Here is a 12,948-nt window from a genome sequence, read left to right on the forward strand (position 1 = left end):
TTGCATAATTTAGCCATCTGCATTGCAGACATCTGATGGGAAATCATCCACAAATTTGGCAGGGAGGAAGGATGAAAAAGCAGCTGTTTCTCTCCATAATCACAGGTACAAATTTGCAGCTGTGTTGGTTCCATGTTCACTTAATAGTCATAATGGTCATAGCCATCAGGTCATGCCCAGATCTCCAGGTTTCTGCTTTAAAAAAATAAAAATCGCCTTATGAAGGATCAGGAGCTCAAGAAATTTTATGCATTCTTTTCCCTCTGGGTATTTACTCCCACCAAACCGTCTATCTCCTCACCAGCAGCACTGCCCACCCAGGTAAATACTCCAGATACTTAAAGACAAAGACGTTTCAAACCTTGATGCCTGTAAGATCAGGAGGAGCAGCTTCGAGGAGCAGCTTCAACATCTTTAACCGGATACTGAATTCAAATTTTCAACAGCTAGAAATGTGTGCATACATACACAAATTTAGACCTCCCCACCCCACTACTGTACTTTTAAAGGTAGGTTTGATTTGACCAAATATTACATTGCTTAGGGATCAGTGACAAGCAAACAGCTTTACGGCTTTACAAAAGACATAGCCTGTGAAAGGTCATCCTGGAAAAGACTCTGAGGAACTAGAAATATAGAATTAGATGGAAAATATTTCAGCAGATTAGATTATTGCAGTCATGCTACATTTATGCGGTTGCAGCCTAACGCCTCGGCTGCGTGGGCTGCACGGTTCATTCCAGTGACAGGAGAGCAGTACAGCATCTCGTCCCCACCATCATCATCACCATGATCTCACTGGCATTACCACAAACTCACAACGCAGTCAATCTGTGCGTGCAATGATCTGTACAAATCCAATCCCAGCATGTGCACACAGAAGAAAGTCCCTGCCTGCTTCCAGCAGCTCTTCAGTGTGAAGTTGGGGCACAAAATGACTACAAATTGGTCGCCCCTCCTCCTATCCACACAACTTGCTGAGGAGGTAGTGACCCCACCCCAGCCACCATCTCTCTTGGGAGCACCTCATCCATGTGCTGCAGAGCACACAGGGCAGGCACAGATGTCCCTGGGGCAAAGCCTCAGGGCACTGAAGAGAGTAGCACAGCGTTGGTCACTACCAAACGATTCAGACGGACACCAACGAACTCCTGATCAGGCCACAGGAGCAAGCCAACATCCCATAAACCACCTGACACCTGCCTGGTACATGGAGATGCATGTTGAGCAAGCCAAGCCTCACCTCCCTATTTGATCACCTTGGCTGTAGAGGTAAAAGCGTCTGAAATCCAATTCTTGATCGTCTTTTCTATGCTGGCATAACTGTTTCCCGCCCCCAGCATCACTGAAACTGCTCAACAGAAAAAGATTCATAACAGCTTTAGACAGTTAACAGTACGAGTTCAGATTATTTATTTATTTTTTAAAAAGAAAGTCAAATCACTGCATTACATAAATCAGATCAAACTGAGAAGAGAGCTTAACCAAACGTATCCTCCAGGAACCCCGTCTGCATCCGCGCCATATTCACAGCTCCAGCAGAAGGGCTACCTTCAGCCAGGAACAGACCTTGGCAGGGGAAGGCTCAGCACAGAAGGGGAGAAACACGGAGTGGGTCCTGCAGGCAGGCTCCATGGGATATAAAAGACGACAGCTCTGATGAACTGCATAACACATCCTTCTGCCTTCATTTCTGGTCATGCTGGAGCATATCTTCTTTGACGTAAAGGCTCAGGGGAAAGGGTGAATATTCTCCAAGGCTAACCTCAGCCAGAGGTTGCTACCTCCCAGGGATCTCAGAGTTAAACAGAGAGAGAGTTTTCTGCTCTGTCTTGCCCTCAGTGCACCCTCTCTGCTTTCAACCTCACAGGGAGCCCTGGCTGAGCCAGGCTCCTGAAATTAGCCTTTGAAAAATATACCCCCATCTGCAACAGCACAGACTCCAGCATGTGCCCAGGAATGATCTTCAAGCTAATCACCATCTTTATTTAAAATAAACTAACAACAAAAATCACATGGTTCCTTATTTCCATTCCAAATCTCGCTGCAGCTTCCAGCTATTGGAGATTACACTGCATGTATATATCCACTTAGTCAAAACTATATGGTGCAACTGGTAGAAATCAGTGCTGGTAGACGACAGTGGCTCCTACCATCCCTCTTGGGTGGGAAAAGAAGTGAGGGAAGGTGGATCAGCTGGCATCGGGAGATATGAATTACACTTCCTACACCAGCTTGGAGGAACATGGCCCTGAGTAGGTGTTGAAAATTAATCTTCCCCTATTGAAATGTGAAAGAGAGAGACAACAGCATGGCTGCCTTAAGGTGAAATTGTTGAGAGCTTATGAAAAATACCACCAGAAGGTTTCCTTCTCAATTAAACCATAATTATTCCACGTCCAAAAAAGATCCACCCCCCTTCTCCATTACCAGACGATCAACAAAATTTCACCTTGGGGAGGGAAGAGAAGTAGCACTGCCTTCCTTCACATTTTTACCCAACTATGGAAGACTTTATACTTCAGATTTAGCAATGAAAATGCCAGAAAGCAGCAGTTAGATGAAACAGCTTTGAATGTCCAGCTCAGGAAAACACCATAGCAAGCAAATGATTTCCTAGGATGCAATTTGTATAAAACATCAGCCAAATGGAAGCAACGCAAAGTGATCTTCTTAAGAAAGGTACATCCCTAAGCACTTAAGCTTATGGGGCAGGGGTTTTAAAAGCAATGGTCACATTGGCTATTACTGTGAAGATACCTGTAAAAGTCAACTATCAGGAAGGGATACTATGCAGAATGCACACTTTTTGTCCAAAAATCAGAGTGAAAGTGGTTACCAGCTGAGATGCATTCACCTACTTAGGAGAACCGTGCTGGGATGCTTGCTAACCACAGGCAGTCAGGACCCTAGAAGACATCCACCATCACCATAATACCTCAATATCAAAGCAATGGCTTCATTTATTAGTAACTCAGAAAAACAGTGTCATTTGCCGACTTACCATTTGAAATGGCACAAGGGGCAGACAGGCAGGCAAGCAATCTTTCACTGTAGGTTTCTCTGTTCATTATTTGCCCTTTAAATTAGTTCTCTGTTCTACCTTCTACAGGATAATAAAAATTGAAGCCATAAAGTATTTAGGAAGATAAATTTGATAATGAAACTCTACCGGTAATGATTCAAGTAGCAGAGATACTGTAAGGCACTTTCCAAATGAGAGCCCTGCACTTTCCTTATCCATGCAAGGAAACTAATTTATTTCAGAAGAAATAAACCTGGCGCTTAATTCTGAAAGCTAATTCCTACTGTTAACCCATCATTAGAGGCAAGTGAAGTAAACCTATAAAAATAAGTTATGCTTCACTTGTATCGGAACTTACCACAAGAGCATTAAGGGCTTATACGTTCACTGGGGTCAAGCTTGCAGGAGGACAGTCACCCAATCCACACACTCAAATGCAGCCTTTCACAGCTAACTTTACAGAAGTCCTTCAAAAGACCACTCTGAATAACTAAATAATCTACAACAGATACCCAGAGAAGGGGAGAATGGGACGAGTCTCCCTTCAGCTGTCACCTCTCAGCTGCCCTTTGGCCCTCCAGCAGCCGTAGCTACTCCTTTGCAATAGTCTCAGTCAGTAAGGACTTAGTAGGAGAGAGGGAAGGCAACAGTAGTGTGAGAAATGAGGCAGCAAATCCCCAAAGAAATTAATGTTCCCTTCATACCACCTGCCACACATTCACAGGAAGATTTTCTTTTCTGATTGGAATAGCCTTTGCAAATGTCTTCTTTAATAGAGAAACTAATTGCTTCCTATGGCAGGTGAGCATACAGCGATGCATTTTGAACAAATCCCCCAAATTTCACAAAACCCAAGTATCTACAGTTCACCTCCTTTCTTTCCTCCTTTACTACTGTCCTGCATACGGCTATTGATACCCACAACTGCTGGCAAGTAAGTTATTCAAAGTACATGCCATGTCCCCAGGACAGCACTGTGGCATAGAGCAAGTTGAGATCCAGCCCAAAGGCAGAGTAGCCACAAACACCCCAAAAGTCTGGGTTTGCCATTCTTTCTGTTATGAAGCTGAAGGAAAGCAAGCCAAGGCTCCTCCCTTCAAGTCCTGGTGCGGGCTGTAGCTAGGCTGCAAGTTATCAGCTCTGGCTGCGATAATCTTGTCTGAGCTGTGTGCTCACCCACTGACAGATGGGGTTTCCCAAACTTGGAGGTCAAAAACCTCATTGTCTGCTACAAGTCAAGGAACACCAAAGGTAGAATCCTACTTCCTTCATCTTAATTAAGTCTGCAATGTTCATACGCCTTCTGTACCCCAATTCTTGCAGTACTGGAGCATCTTGCAGTCTGGACGTGGCTTGCTGGATAAAAATCCTATGCAAGGTGAAATGTTATCTCCACTTCACAGATTGAAAACCGAGACAAATATTTAGCAACTTGGGTCACGATTGTACAAATCAAAGCAAGGCAAGGAACTAAACTTTTACATCTTCAGGCCAGGCTGTCGCTTTTATCACTGGATCATCCTTTTTTATGACTACTCTGCTCAAAGAGCACAAACTGCTTCAAAAAGACAATAATCTTATATGAACTGTGTGCTATAGTATCAAAAGACCAACACAAAAGAGACAATGGACCCAGCCATTACTGTCTTCACCCTTTTCATTAGGTATCCTATCAAGTTTTACTGCACAAGCTAGTTATTAGGGTTTTTATACTCTCCACGTTACTATTTATATTAAGTACCACTAAAAACTCATATTGATTTTTAAACCCTCAAGAAACATAGGTGGGATGGTCATTAAAGGAAAAATCCATGTCATGGTCTTAATCTCCCTGTTTTGCTGCATTTTCAAGAACTCTTGTTTTAACATGTGATTAAATCTCCACTGAAAATTGCTGTAATTAGTTTAATGAGGCAGGTCATTGCACTGAACTGTCTACACTCCCTGAGATTTTTGGCGATATTCAAATATATGTAATATCAAGCAACATCCTGTTGTAGACTTATATGCTTTTAAATATTGATGAACCTAGTCTGAGTGTCCCAGTCGTCCTCTGAAATCAACAGTCAGAACTTGCTCACTTCAGTGGAAGCAGATTCAGGAGCCAAGAATGTACCTGTTTCTAACTGTTTATATAAAGAATTTGTGTGTTCCAGGAGCCTGCAGTAATGTACAGCTAAAAAGTACATACATACAATGAACAGAAAGTTGGCACAATTTACACTTGTCCAGGGAAGCATTTTATTATACATTCAATTAAAAATGCACTAAGGCAACATTAAAGTTAGGCACCTAAGAGATGTAAGAGTCAGGAAATACGATGCTGAAACCAAAGCAGATCTCGTCTCTTCACCTATCTGTCCAGACTCTTAAACAGCAACAATAATCATCTCAGTGCCCTTGCACAAACCATTCAGTCTTTCAGTGAGGAGGGCATTGCAACAGCCCATCCTGACATCTGCACTGCTTCACCAGGAAACCCAACAGAGCTAGGTACTGCCTATAATGTACATAATGGTCCAGAAAGTTCACCTCGTTCAAAGTTTTCTCTAATTACTCTAAGAGCAAGGAGAATATTTTCACAAGGTCTAATAGAAACAGGATCAAGCCCACAGCAAACACCTTGACACATGCATGTCTCCTTGGGTATCGTCCCACAGACTAGCATACACAGCTGCATCATGTGGATACGGTATCTGCCAAGCTTCCACATACATAACCCGCCTTACACACTATAAACTTCCAGTAATCCTTGCAGCCAAGGCAGCACAGAACTGCTTGCCTTTGTTTTCTTCTCTGACTACAGCATCACTGAATAATGGGCACAATTGTTTCTAAAGCACTGCCCATACGGAAAGTCCAATTTAAAAAGCAGAGTTCATTCATAAGGTTGGATTGTCAAAGCTTATAAAAACCTTTGAGGAAACTCTAAAGCAAACCCTTGACCAAGGGCTACATCCTGCCAAGCTTTTGCCTTCCAAATCCCTGCCATTTTGCATAGCTAAAGTACCTTTTGAAAACAGGGCTCTTCTCTGTAACTTCTGCTGTTCAATAAGCTCTTCTCACACAGTTATTTTGAACCAAGGACTGATCAACATTATACAACTGGAAACAATGGCAGAGTGCAGATGTGGAGGAATACTGGAGTAGATGCTACTAATGCAGCTGCTGACGCTCCTCCTGGGAAGCTACCTGAGACCCCTCCACGAGGACACCAGTCAGCCAGACAAATGGCTTCTCTCCGAAACACCCAACTTGGCTGGTGCTAAGGCTGAGGCCCGAAGGCAGACCTTTGGTGATTAAAGAGTATTTTCCCCCTGAACTAAACTGATACCATCAACAGAGACAAGGAGAAGCTTCTTATGAAGAGCTACCACTAGATGATGTCAAATAAATTAAGGGGGTTCCTAGCACAGGTCTAAGAACAGCTTCCCGGTTACCTACTATTTGGAAGGCAGATGCCAAAAGCCCCCTATGTAGCCACTGAACACAGCCAACATTTTATTTTAAATATCACAGATGTCAGCTATGACAGGGACAAATAAAAATCAAAGGGTATTGCTATCCATTCCACATTCAGTGCTGCTTGTTGTTTGGATAACCCACAAGCCTTTAACCTCCATGGGTGCAATTGCATTGGTTTGCATTTTCAAAAAAGTATCCTTGATTGAATCATGAATGGCATAGAAAAACTTAAGATTTTATTTATTTATCACAGGCTGCCAATGTTAGGATGCTGCTGACCTGTGCTAGAAAAGCTATTTTTTCAGGCTGCACAGTAAATTAATTCTTCAGCCTTTTCAACTCATGGCCTTTCTGTTGAGGCTGCCAACAGACCTACCAATTAGCGCTCACTGCAATGGTAGCTTGCTTTCATAAGGAGCTTTCATAAGGAACCAGTGGGGGTCTGAAAGGGAGACTTATTTACTTATAGTTGTAAAACCCAGTTTGAAAAAAACAAATTTGATTTTGTGCACACATTTTGGGTTTGCTTTACTTTAAATATAAAGTGAGCAATGGATTCCTACATCCTAATCTTACCACATGCAGCAGTAAGAAACAAAAACAAGTCCACTGAAACCAATGATGGTGCGCTGGCAGGGAGAGATCCAAGTCTGCTGCTTGGTTAGAAGCTGGAGGCCTTCATCTTGTATTGGGCTAATTGGTTGGCATTCTTAATACTGAGTCCACAAAGTGGCTTAAAACCTTGGGTTTTAATGCACTGGAGGGAGGAGGGAAGAAGTGAAGGGTGCAAAAAGCTGTTTTTCAAAGCTAAATTGATAAAAAGAGCTCCCTGTGCAATTAAAAACCTGCACAGCTGAATAGGTGGCTTTGGAAAGCACCAATTGCATAATTTATTGCGTTAGTTTATAACGGGAGAGACAATATCTGAGTACAGGAAAGGAATTTTATGGACATTTCAACTACACATCAAAACTACAGTGCATTTTATCATCTTGAGATTTATTTTTGCCCTCCCTTCCATTAGGAGGGAGCGAGAAAAAGGTATACCAGGGCTGTATCTCCAAAGCGTTTCCAAGAACAAATTAAGGAGGGGAAGAGAAAAAAAAAAAAAAGGCAAAAAGAAAAGCTGCAGGATCCCTGCCTTCCTTCCTTATCAAAGGAGGAAAACCGTGATGGCTCTAATATCCCACTAAGGGTACTGACATTTTTTCTAACCTTAAGTCCTGCAACTACAGCTTATATAAAATCTCTGAAGAAGTCCTATAAAGAGGGCTGGGAACAATACAGGTTTAACATGAATTGAAGCTCATGTAAAAGGAAGAAATGTTGCAGGAAAAACATTTTCATAGTTTAATCCTTTAAAAAGCAAGTGCTTATTCACACTAACAGTACAGCCAAAGCTCCTTTTTCACCCTCTGTTACCTCTGGCATCAGTACTGGACCACGGACTTTGTTATAGCTGATGGGGTATGACAGGGGGGAAAAAGCAACCCCAAGCAATCATCAGAGGTGACTGATGACCACCACTAATTAGCATCAGAGAGACTACTCAGATCTGTGCTCACTGAATGTACATGGGGAGGCTACAGCTCGTGGTGGCACCAGGACATTATTCTCCATGAGGCTGCAAGAACACGTACACTCTAAAATGTTAGCAACATCATTTGTGTTAACTAAACACAATGAAAAGTAACTCCTGTGCATGAAAAGTAGACACTTTTAGAAGCCATTTCTGAATTTACTTTAATTTCTATCCTAGACTTTAAACACCTTTCAGTAGCATTTGAATTGACTTATCAGCGACTCGGTTAGGTTTATTCTGTGCAAGACTCCCAAGATGTGCTTTGGAGAAAAATGCTGTGAAAAATGTAGGAAGGGAAATTTGTGGGGTTTTTATTTCTTTGACAAAATCAAGTCAGAAAAACTGCAGCCTGCACTAATTTGGCAAATATTTTGGACAGAATTATTTTTAAAATTGCATTTGACTTGGCAAACAGTTTGATGGGGAAACTGAAAACACAAACAGGGCTTTTTTTGTGCTCAAGTGACTCAGGAGCATTTTAAGTCCCAGAGAGTCCCCATGTCACTAAAGCATTTAACAACACTTGATTGGCAGCATAACCCATATTTAGAGTCATTCAGAACCCAGCCATCACCTTGGGCATCTAAATAAATTGATCAACTGTAGGCACAGGTATCAAGAAGCACATACAGACGTGGAGTCTTTATTCTCATTGCTAACAGAAGACTACCATAAGCAGCATAGGTGCCTTTATTTATGTTATGGTACAGAAACAGCTTTGATTGGTGCAATACATCTGCTGTTACAGACTTGGAAATAGGCCCGTTAACATAACTGTGCTATCTCATGTTAGTAAATATGACCAATCTAAGGAAAAATTCCAAATCCTTTGGGGAAAGGGCCATTTATTTGTTCTTTTGTATGGTGCAGGAGATCTCAGTTCATAATTGAAGTTTTTGAGTACAACAGCAACACACAGAAAAAACACTTCAGATGTCTGCAAGACTCCAGTCTGGATATATCCAGGATAACACTATGCTCGCCACCAGCAATTACGAAATTTCAGCAAAATGCTTGAGTAAGGAGCACAACACTGCACACCCTTCACAGATGGCTGGGGAGGGAGAGTGCCTTCAGACTCCTGGCTGGTTAGGCTGCTGTTTACCCATGCTAAATATTCAGATTTATTGAACATCCTCTTAAGGGCTTTACAAAGGAGTTTCAGAAGGTTAAAAATCCTGCTTCGTGTCCCTAGTGACCTGCAAAACGAAAGCAGGATGAACTTATCCTGCCCACACACACTCACCCATGTTTCTCAGGGCCGGCAGTAACGACTCAAAGCAGCACATCTTCTGTTTAATGGTTGTGCTAAATTATTGCAGAAAAGATATAAGGTCTCTGATAGCAAGAAGTGCAAGCTGCATGCTGCAGACCCTCCTAATGTGTTTAAATCACACATAGCTGCTCTGGTTGAACCTAGTTATGCTAGGCTGCACTTAACACAAAATGCTGTGACGCCTTTAATTGGGCTAGTAAGTCCAACTGAATGTAAATAATTACAGTGTGGTCCTCAGGGACGATCATTAGTAGCCACAGGCATGGAAACCCAACTGGCCACATTTATCACAGTGCCTAATTCTGCAGTTCACAGGTATTTACCAGGGATGTGTTTGGTTCAGCTGTATCTTCAGCACTTGGCGGGGGTGGTGGGGGATAAAAAGCTTCCAATTCCCCACACATCTTTTAATACCACACTATTAATGCACTGGCCATCTGACTATGCAATTAAAGCACCAGTGAAATAGTTCTCCCTCTAGTAAAAGAACTTCTTATGAACACAAGATAGATAGTATGCTAGAAAAACTCCAAGTCACGTGTACGCTGCATGGTGACACGGGGTTTTAACTATTTGCTAATTCCAGGCCAGTGCTGAAATCCCCTTGCTTATTCTTAATTACACAGAAGTACATCCTGCATCCTGGGCCTATTTTGTACCTCTGTTTCAACAATTTTTTTTATTAATACATAGTTTTTAGAAAAAAATTTCTCATCTTAAGCTACCAAGGTTAAAACAAGTAAGATGTCCTCCATTTTTACTGCTTCTTTTACTGGAGTAATTTATCTCCTAATATTCATAATATGACTCCATTTGCACATTTAAGAAGTGCTAGAAGAAGATCTTTTAATCATGGAGATAACTGTTTATGATAGCTGTCTGTCGTTAATTAGTTTGCAAGCCTTATACTCTCTGCTGAGGGTGCCCAGAGAGGATTCTTACAAACACAGATCTTTTACACGTATATGAGCTGGATTCTGCACGTACGCATGCCACTACCACCCGAATGTAAATAAAATGCCCCAAATATTCAAGTTGCATTTCAATGGAGCTGTTCTGGCAAGGAACAGTCTTTATCCCAATTTTGAGCAGCTGGAATATGTTACCATGAGATTGCAACAGCCCGATTCAGGCATTTGATTTACCTTTAAAACAGCATTTGCCAAAGTACTACTGTACCTTAGCACAGAAGGCACCTTACTATAAGACATACCTAGCTGGAAGTGCCCCTCCTCTCCAAATAGGTCACACAGTATTGTTACCCCTAAAACTGTATTATTTGTGTTTTAGAAAAATATTTAGAAAAAACTAAAAACCGAACATAGCCCTGTTCAGATTTATAACTAACTTAAATTTACTATAAAATTTGATTGCAGTTGGGTGTATTCATCTATTTTTAATCTGACTTCCTAAAGGAATAAGGTTTGCAGGGCCAACTGTTGATTTCTTGCCCCGCTTCCTCCTCCCAAATAACATGGCTGGATTCCTTTGCCCATTTACAAACTCAAAAAATGACAAAGCTTTTAAATAGGACTAAATCTCTGCAAATATACATAAATCTGGGGCGAGAGAGAGAACACACTTATCCCAAGCCACTGTGCACAGAGAGGGAAAGGAGGGAAATTCAGCAGTTACATTTCTGTTTGGCAGCAGCTGTTCAGCCAAACCAGCAAGCGTACAGCTCCTGAGGAGCAGCAGCCCATGCTGTTGCTTGCACACTGGGGTGCATGGAAATCTGGGGAAGGAAGGATTTGGGTAACAAAGGATAACTCCTGAGCAAACCAGGCTTCATCAGTTCTGCTACTTGTGTTTTGGTTTTCAGGCCAGGCGTTAATCTCCGGTCCCACTTTCATTAGTACAAATAATCCAGTGAACACAGTGACAAAACAGCAGTCAGTCATCCACTTCAGTGGATCAAACCCCTAGACATTTCATGGGGTAAAGGAAATTCATTATGGTATGTTTTTCAAATAAGTCTTATGAGCAGACCTTCCAAAAAGGCATTTTTGGAGCTAACTCCTGCTGGCTTAAAGGGAAGCAGGATTTCAGCCTCTGTGCCAAGACCCTCTGCTGTTCAGCTGTGAGCACACAGCCTGCCTCCAGAGCCCTAACCTTCCAATCTATGCCCATGAAAATGAACATCTCACCCAAGTGCAACTGCCAGCACAGTAGCGAGAGGAGACAGAAGCTGTGTATCACTCTATATAGCAGATTTGAGCCCGAACCTTCCACCGCAGACACAAATAATTGGTAGAACCAGCTAGGTAGATGAAACAAGTTACATCCTAAGTGAACAAAGTGGTTAACGCACTCTTTCACCTGACAGCATGCATGAGGATGATGTGGCCGGAACAGCTTTCTGAAAGCAACCCACTGCATTTTATTTGTCAAGCTAAAACCTCAAGCCACGAAAAAAAATCAGCCCAGTGCATTCTCAGCTGAACAGTAAGTAGTATCACTACCAGCTCTGCATTAGTTTTCAAAAGTCCTAGGGACTTTCTGAACATGAGATCAAGTTTTAGCATAGTTCAGCACAATACATAATGATCATCATCCCTTACATTGCCAGAGAACGAACTGCAGCAGAGGAGCAAAAGCTCCCAAAATGACACATCAGTAGCCATGAACAAGGACTCAGGAGTTCACGGTTCTCAAGTTGTGTTGCTCAATCAACCAGAGTTCTGCTTTGAAAGCAAACAACTCAGAAGATGAGCTAAAAATGGGAAATCATGCTGTAAAATGATGAGTCCTCAGGCTATTTAAGCATCATTACATTCTTCAGTTATGTTTTCACTCGACCTACAAAGTGTCACTTCCAACAGCACATCTCCATCCTAAACTTGAAGGCAGCAACTTCACAAACATTTCATGCCTTGTGTATTTAACAATCATCACAAACAAGAAAAGTCTGGACTTTGAGTTCATGGCTCTGTGAAACCTCCACAGAAAATCATCATTGGCTTCGTTGGCAAGCGTTTGGCTCAGAGTACAGAATAGCAAAAAAAAAAACCAAACTCACATGGCGCATGGAACATCACTAGCACAGACGAATGATCTTTTATAAACTTGTCGAAGTCCTCATCAGTCAGGTGATAAACTACATTTTCTTCATCTGCCCAGGGAGTCTCCGGAGCCTGTGGCTGAGGTGCCTGTGGGCTACAAGACAAACAGACACAGCTTAAAAACAGCTCTCTAGTGCTAAGCAGTCATTGTGGCAAGTTGGACTGCAAGGAACCACTTTGTGCAAATTTCCATCTATGTATGACACACTAACCCTACTGAACAGCTTCCATAATTGTACCCACCTAGAACTCATAAGCACTGAAACACAGATAAAACTGGAGGAGGAATAAAAAAAATGAAGCTGATGAGGACAGATCAGCAATGAAAGGGGATGGAGCGAGGAGATAACCAGACTACTTGGTTATTACATTACAGAAATCAGATGCATTTTCTGTTACTCTTTCACCCTCCTCAGCAGGATGCTCCCTTTCTCACAGCACTCACATTCTGTAGTTCACAGGAGCCACTGCAAGTGAGAAAAAAAAGTAGCGAGCAGAAACAGCCAATCTAACCGGTTACCTTGAATATTGACAGCAT

At 42.1% G+C, this 12,948-nt stretch overlaps 1 protein-coding gene across 1 annotated transcript in view; it reads right to left on the reverse strand.

The window, feature by feature from the left end:
* Window positions 1-12,948, reverse strand: part of PDIA5 (protein disulfide isomerase family A, member 5) — a 66,433-nt gene that overhangs the window by 38,947 nt on the left and 14,538 nt on the right. The window contains exon 6 of the mRNA XM_009710631.1: window positions 12,368-12,504. Coding sequence (XP_009708933.1) covers window positions 12,368-12,504 — 137 coding nt within the window. The remainder of the gene's footprint in view (window positions 1-12,367; window positions 12,505-12,948) is intronic.

The sequence above is a fragment of the Cariama cristata genome, unplaced genomic scaffold, assembly GCF_000690535.1.
Source record: "Cariama cristata isolate BGI_N322 unplaced genomic scaffold, ASM69053v1 scaffold4732, whole genome shotgun sequence".
Taxonomy (NCBI): domain Eukaryota; kingdom Metazoa; phylum Chordata; class Aves; order Cariamiformes; family Cariamidae; genus Cariama; species Cariama cristata.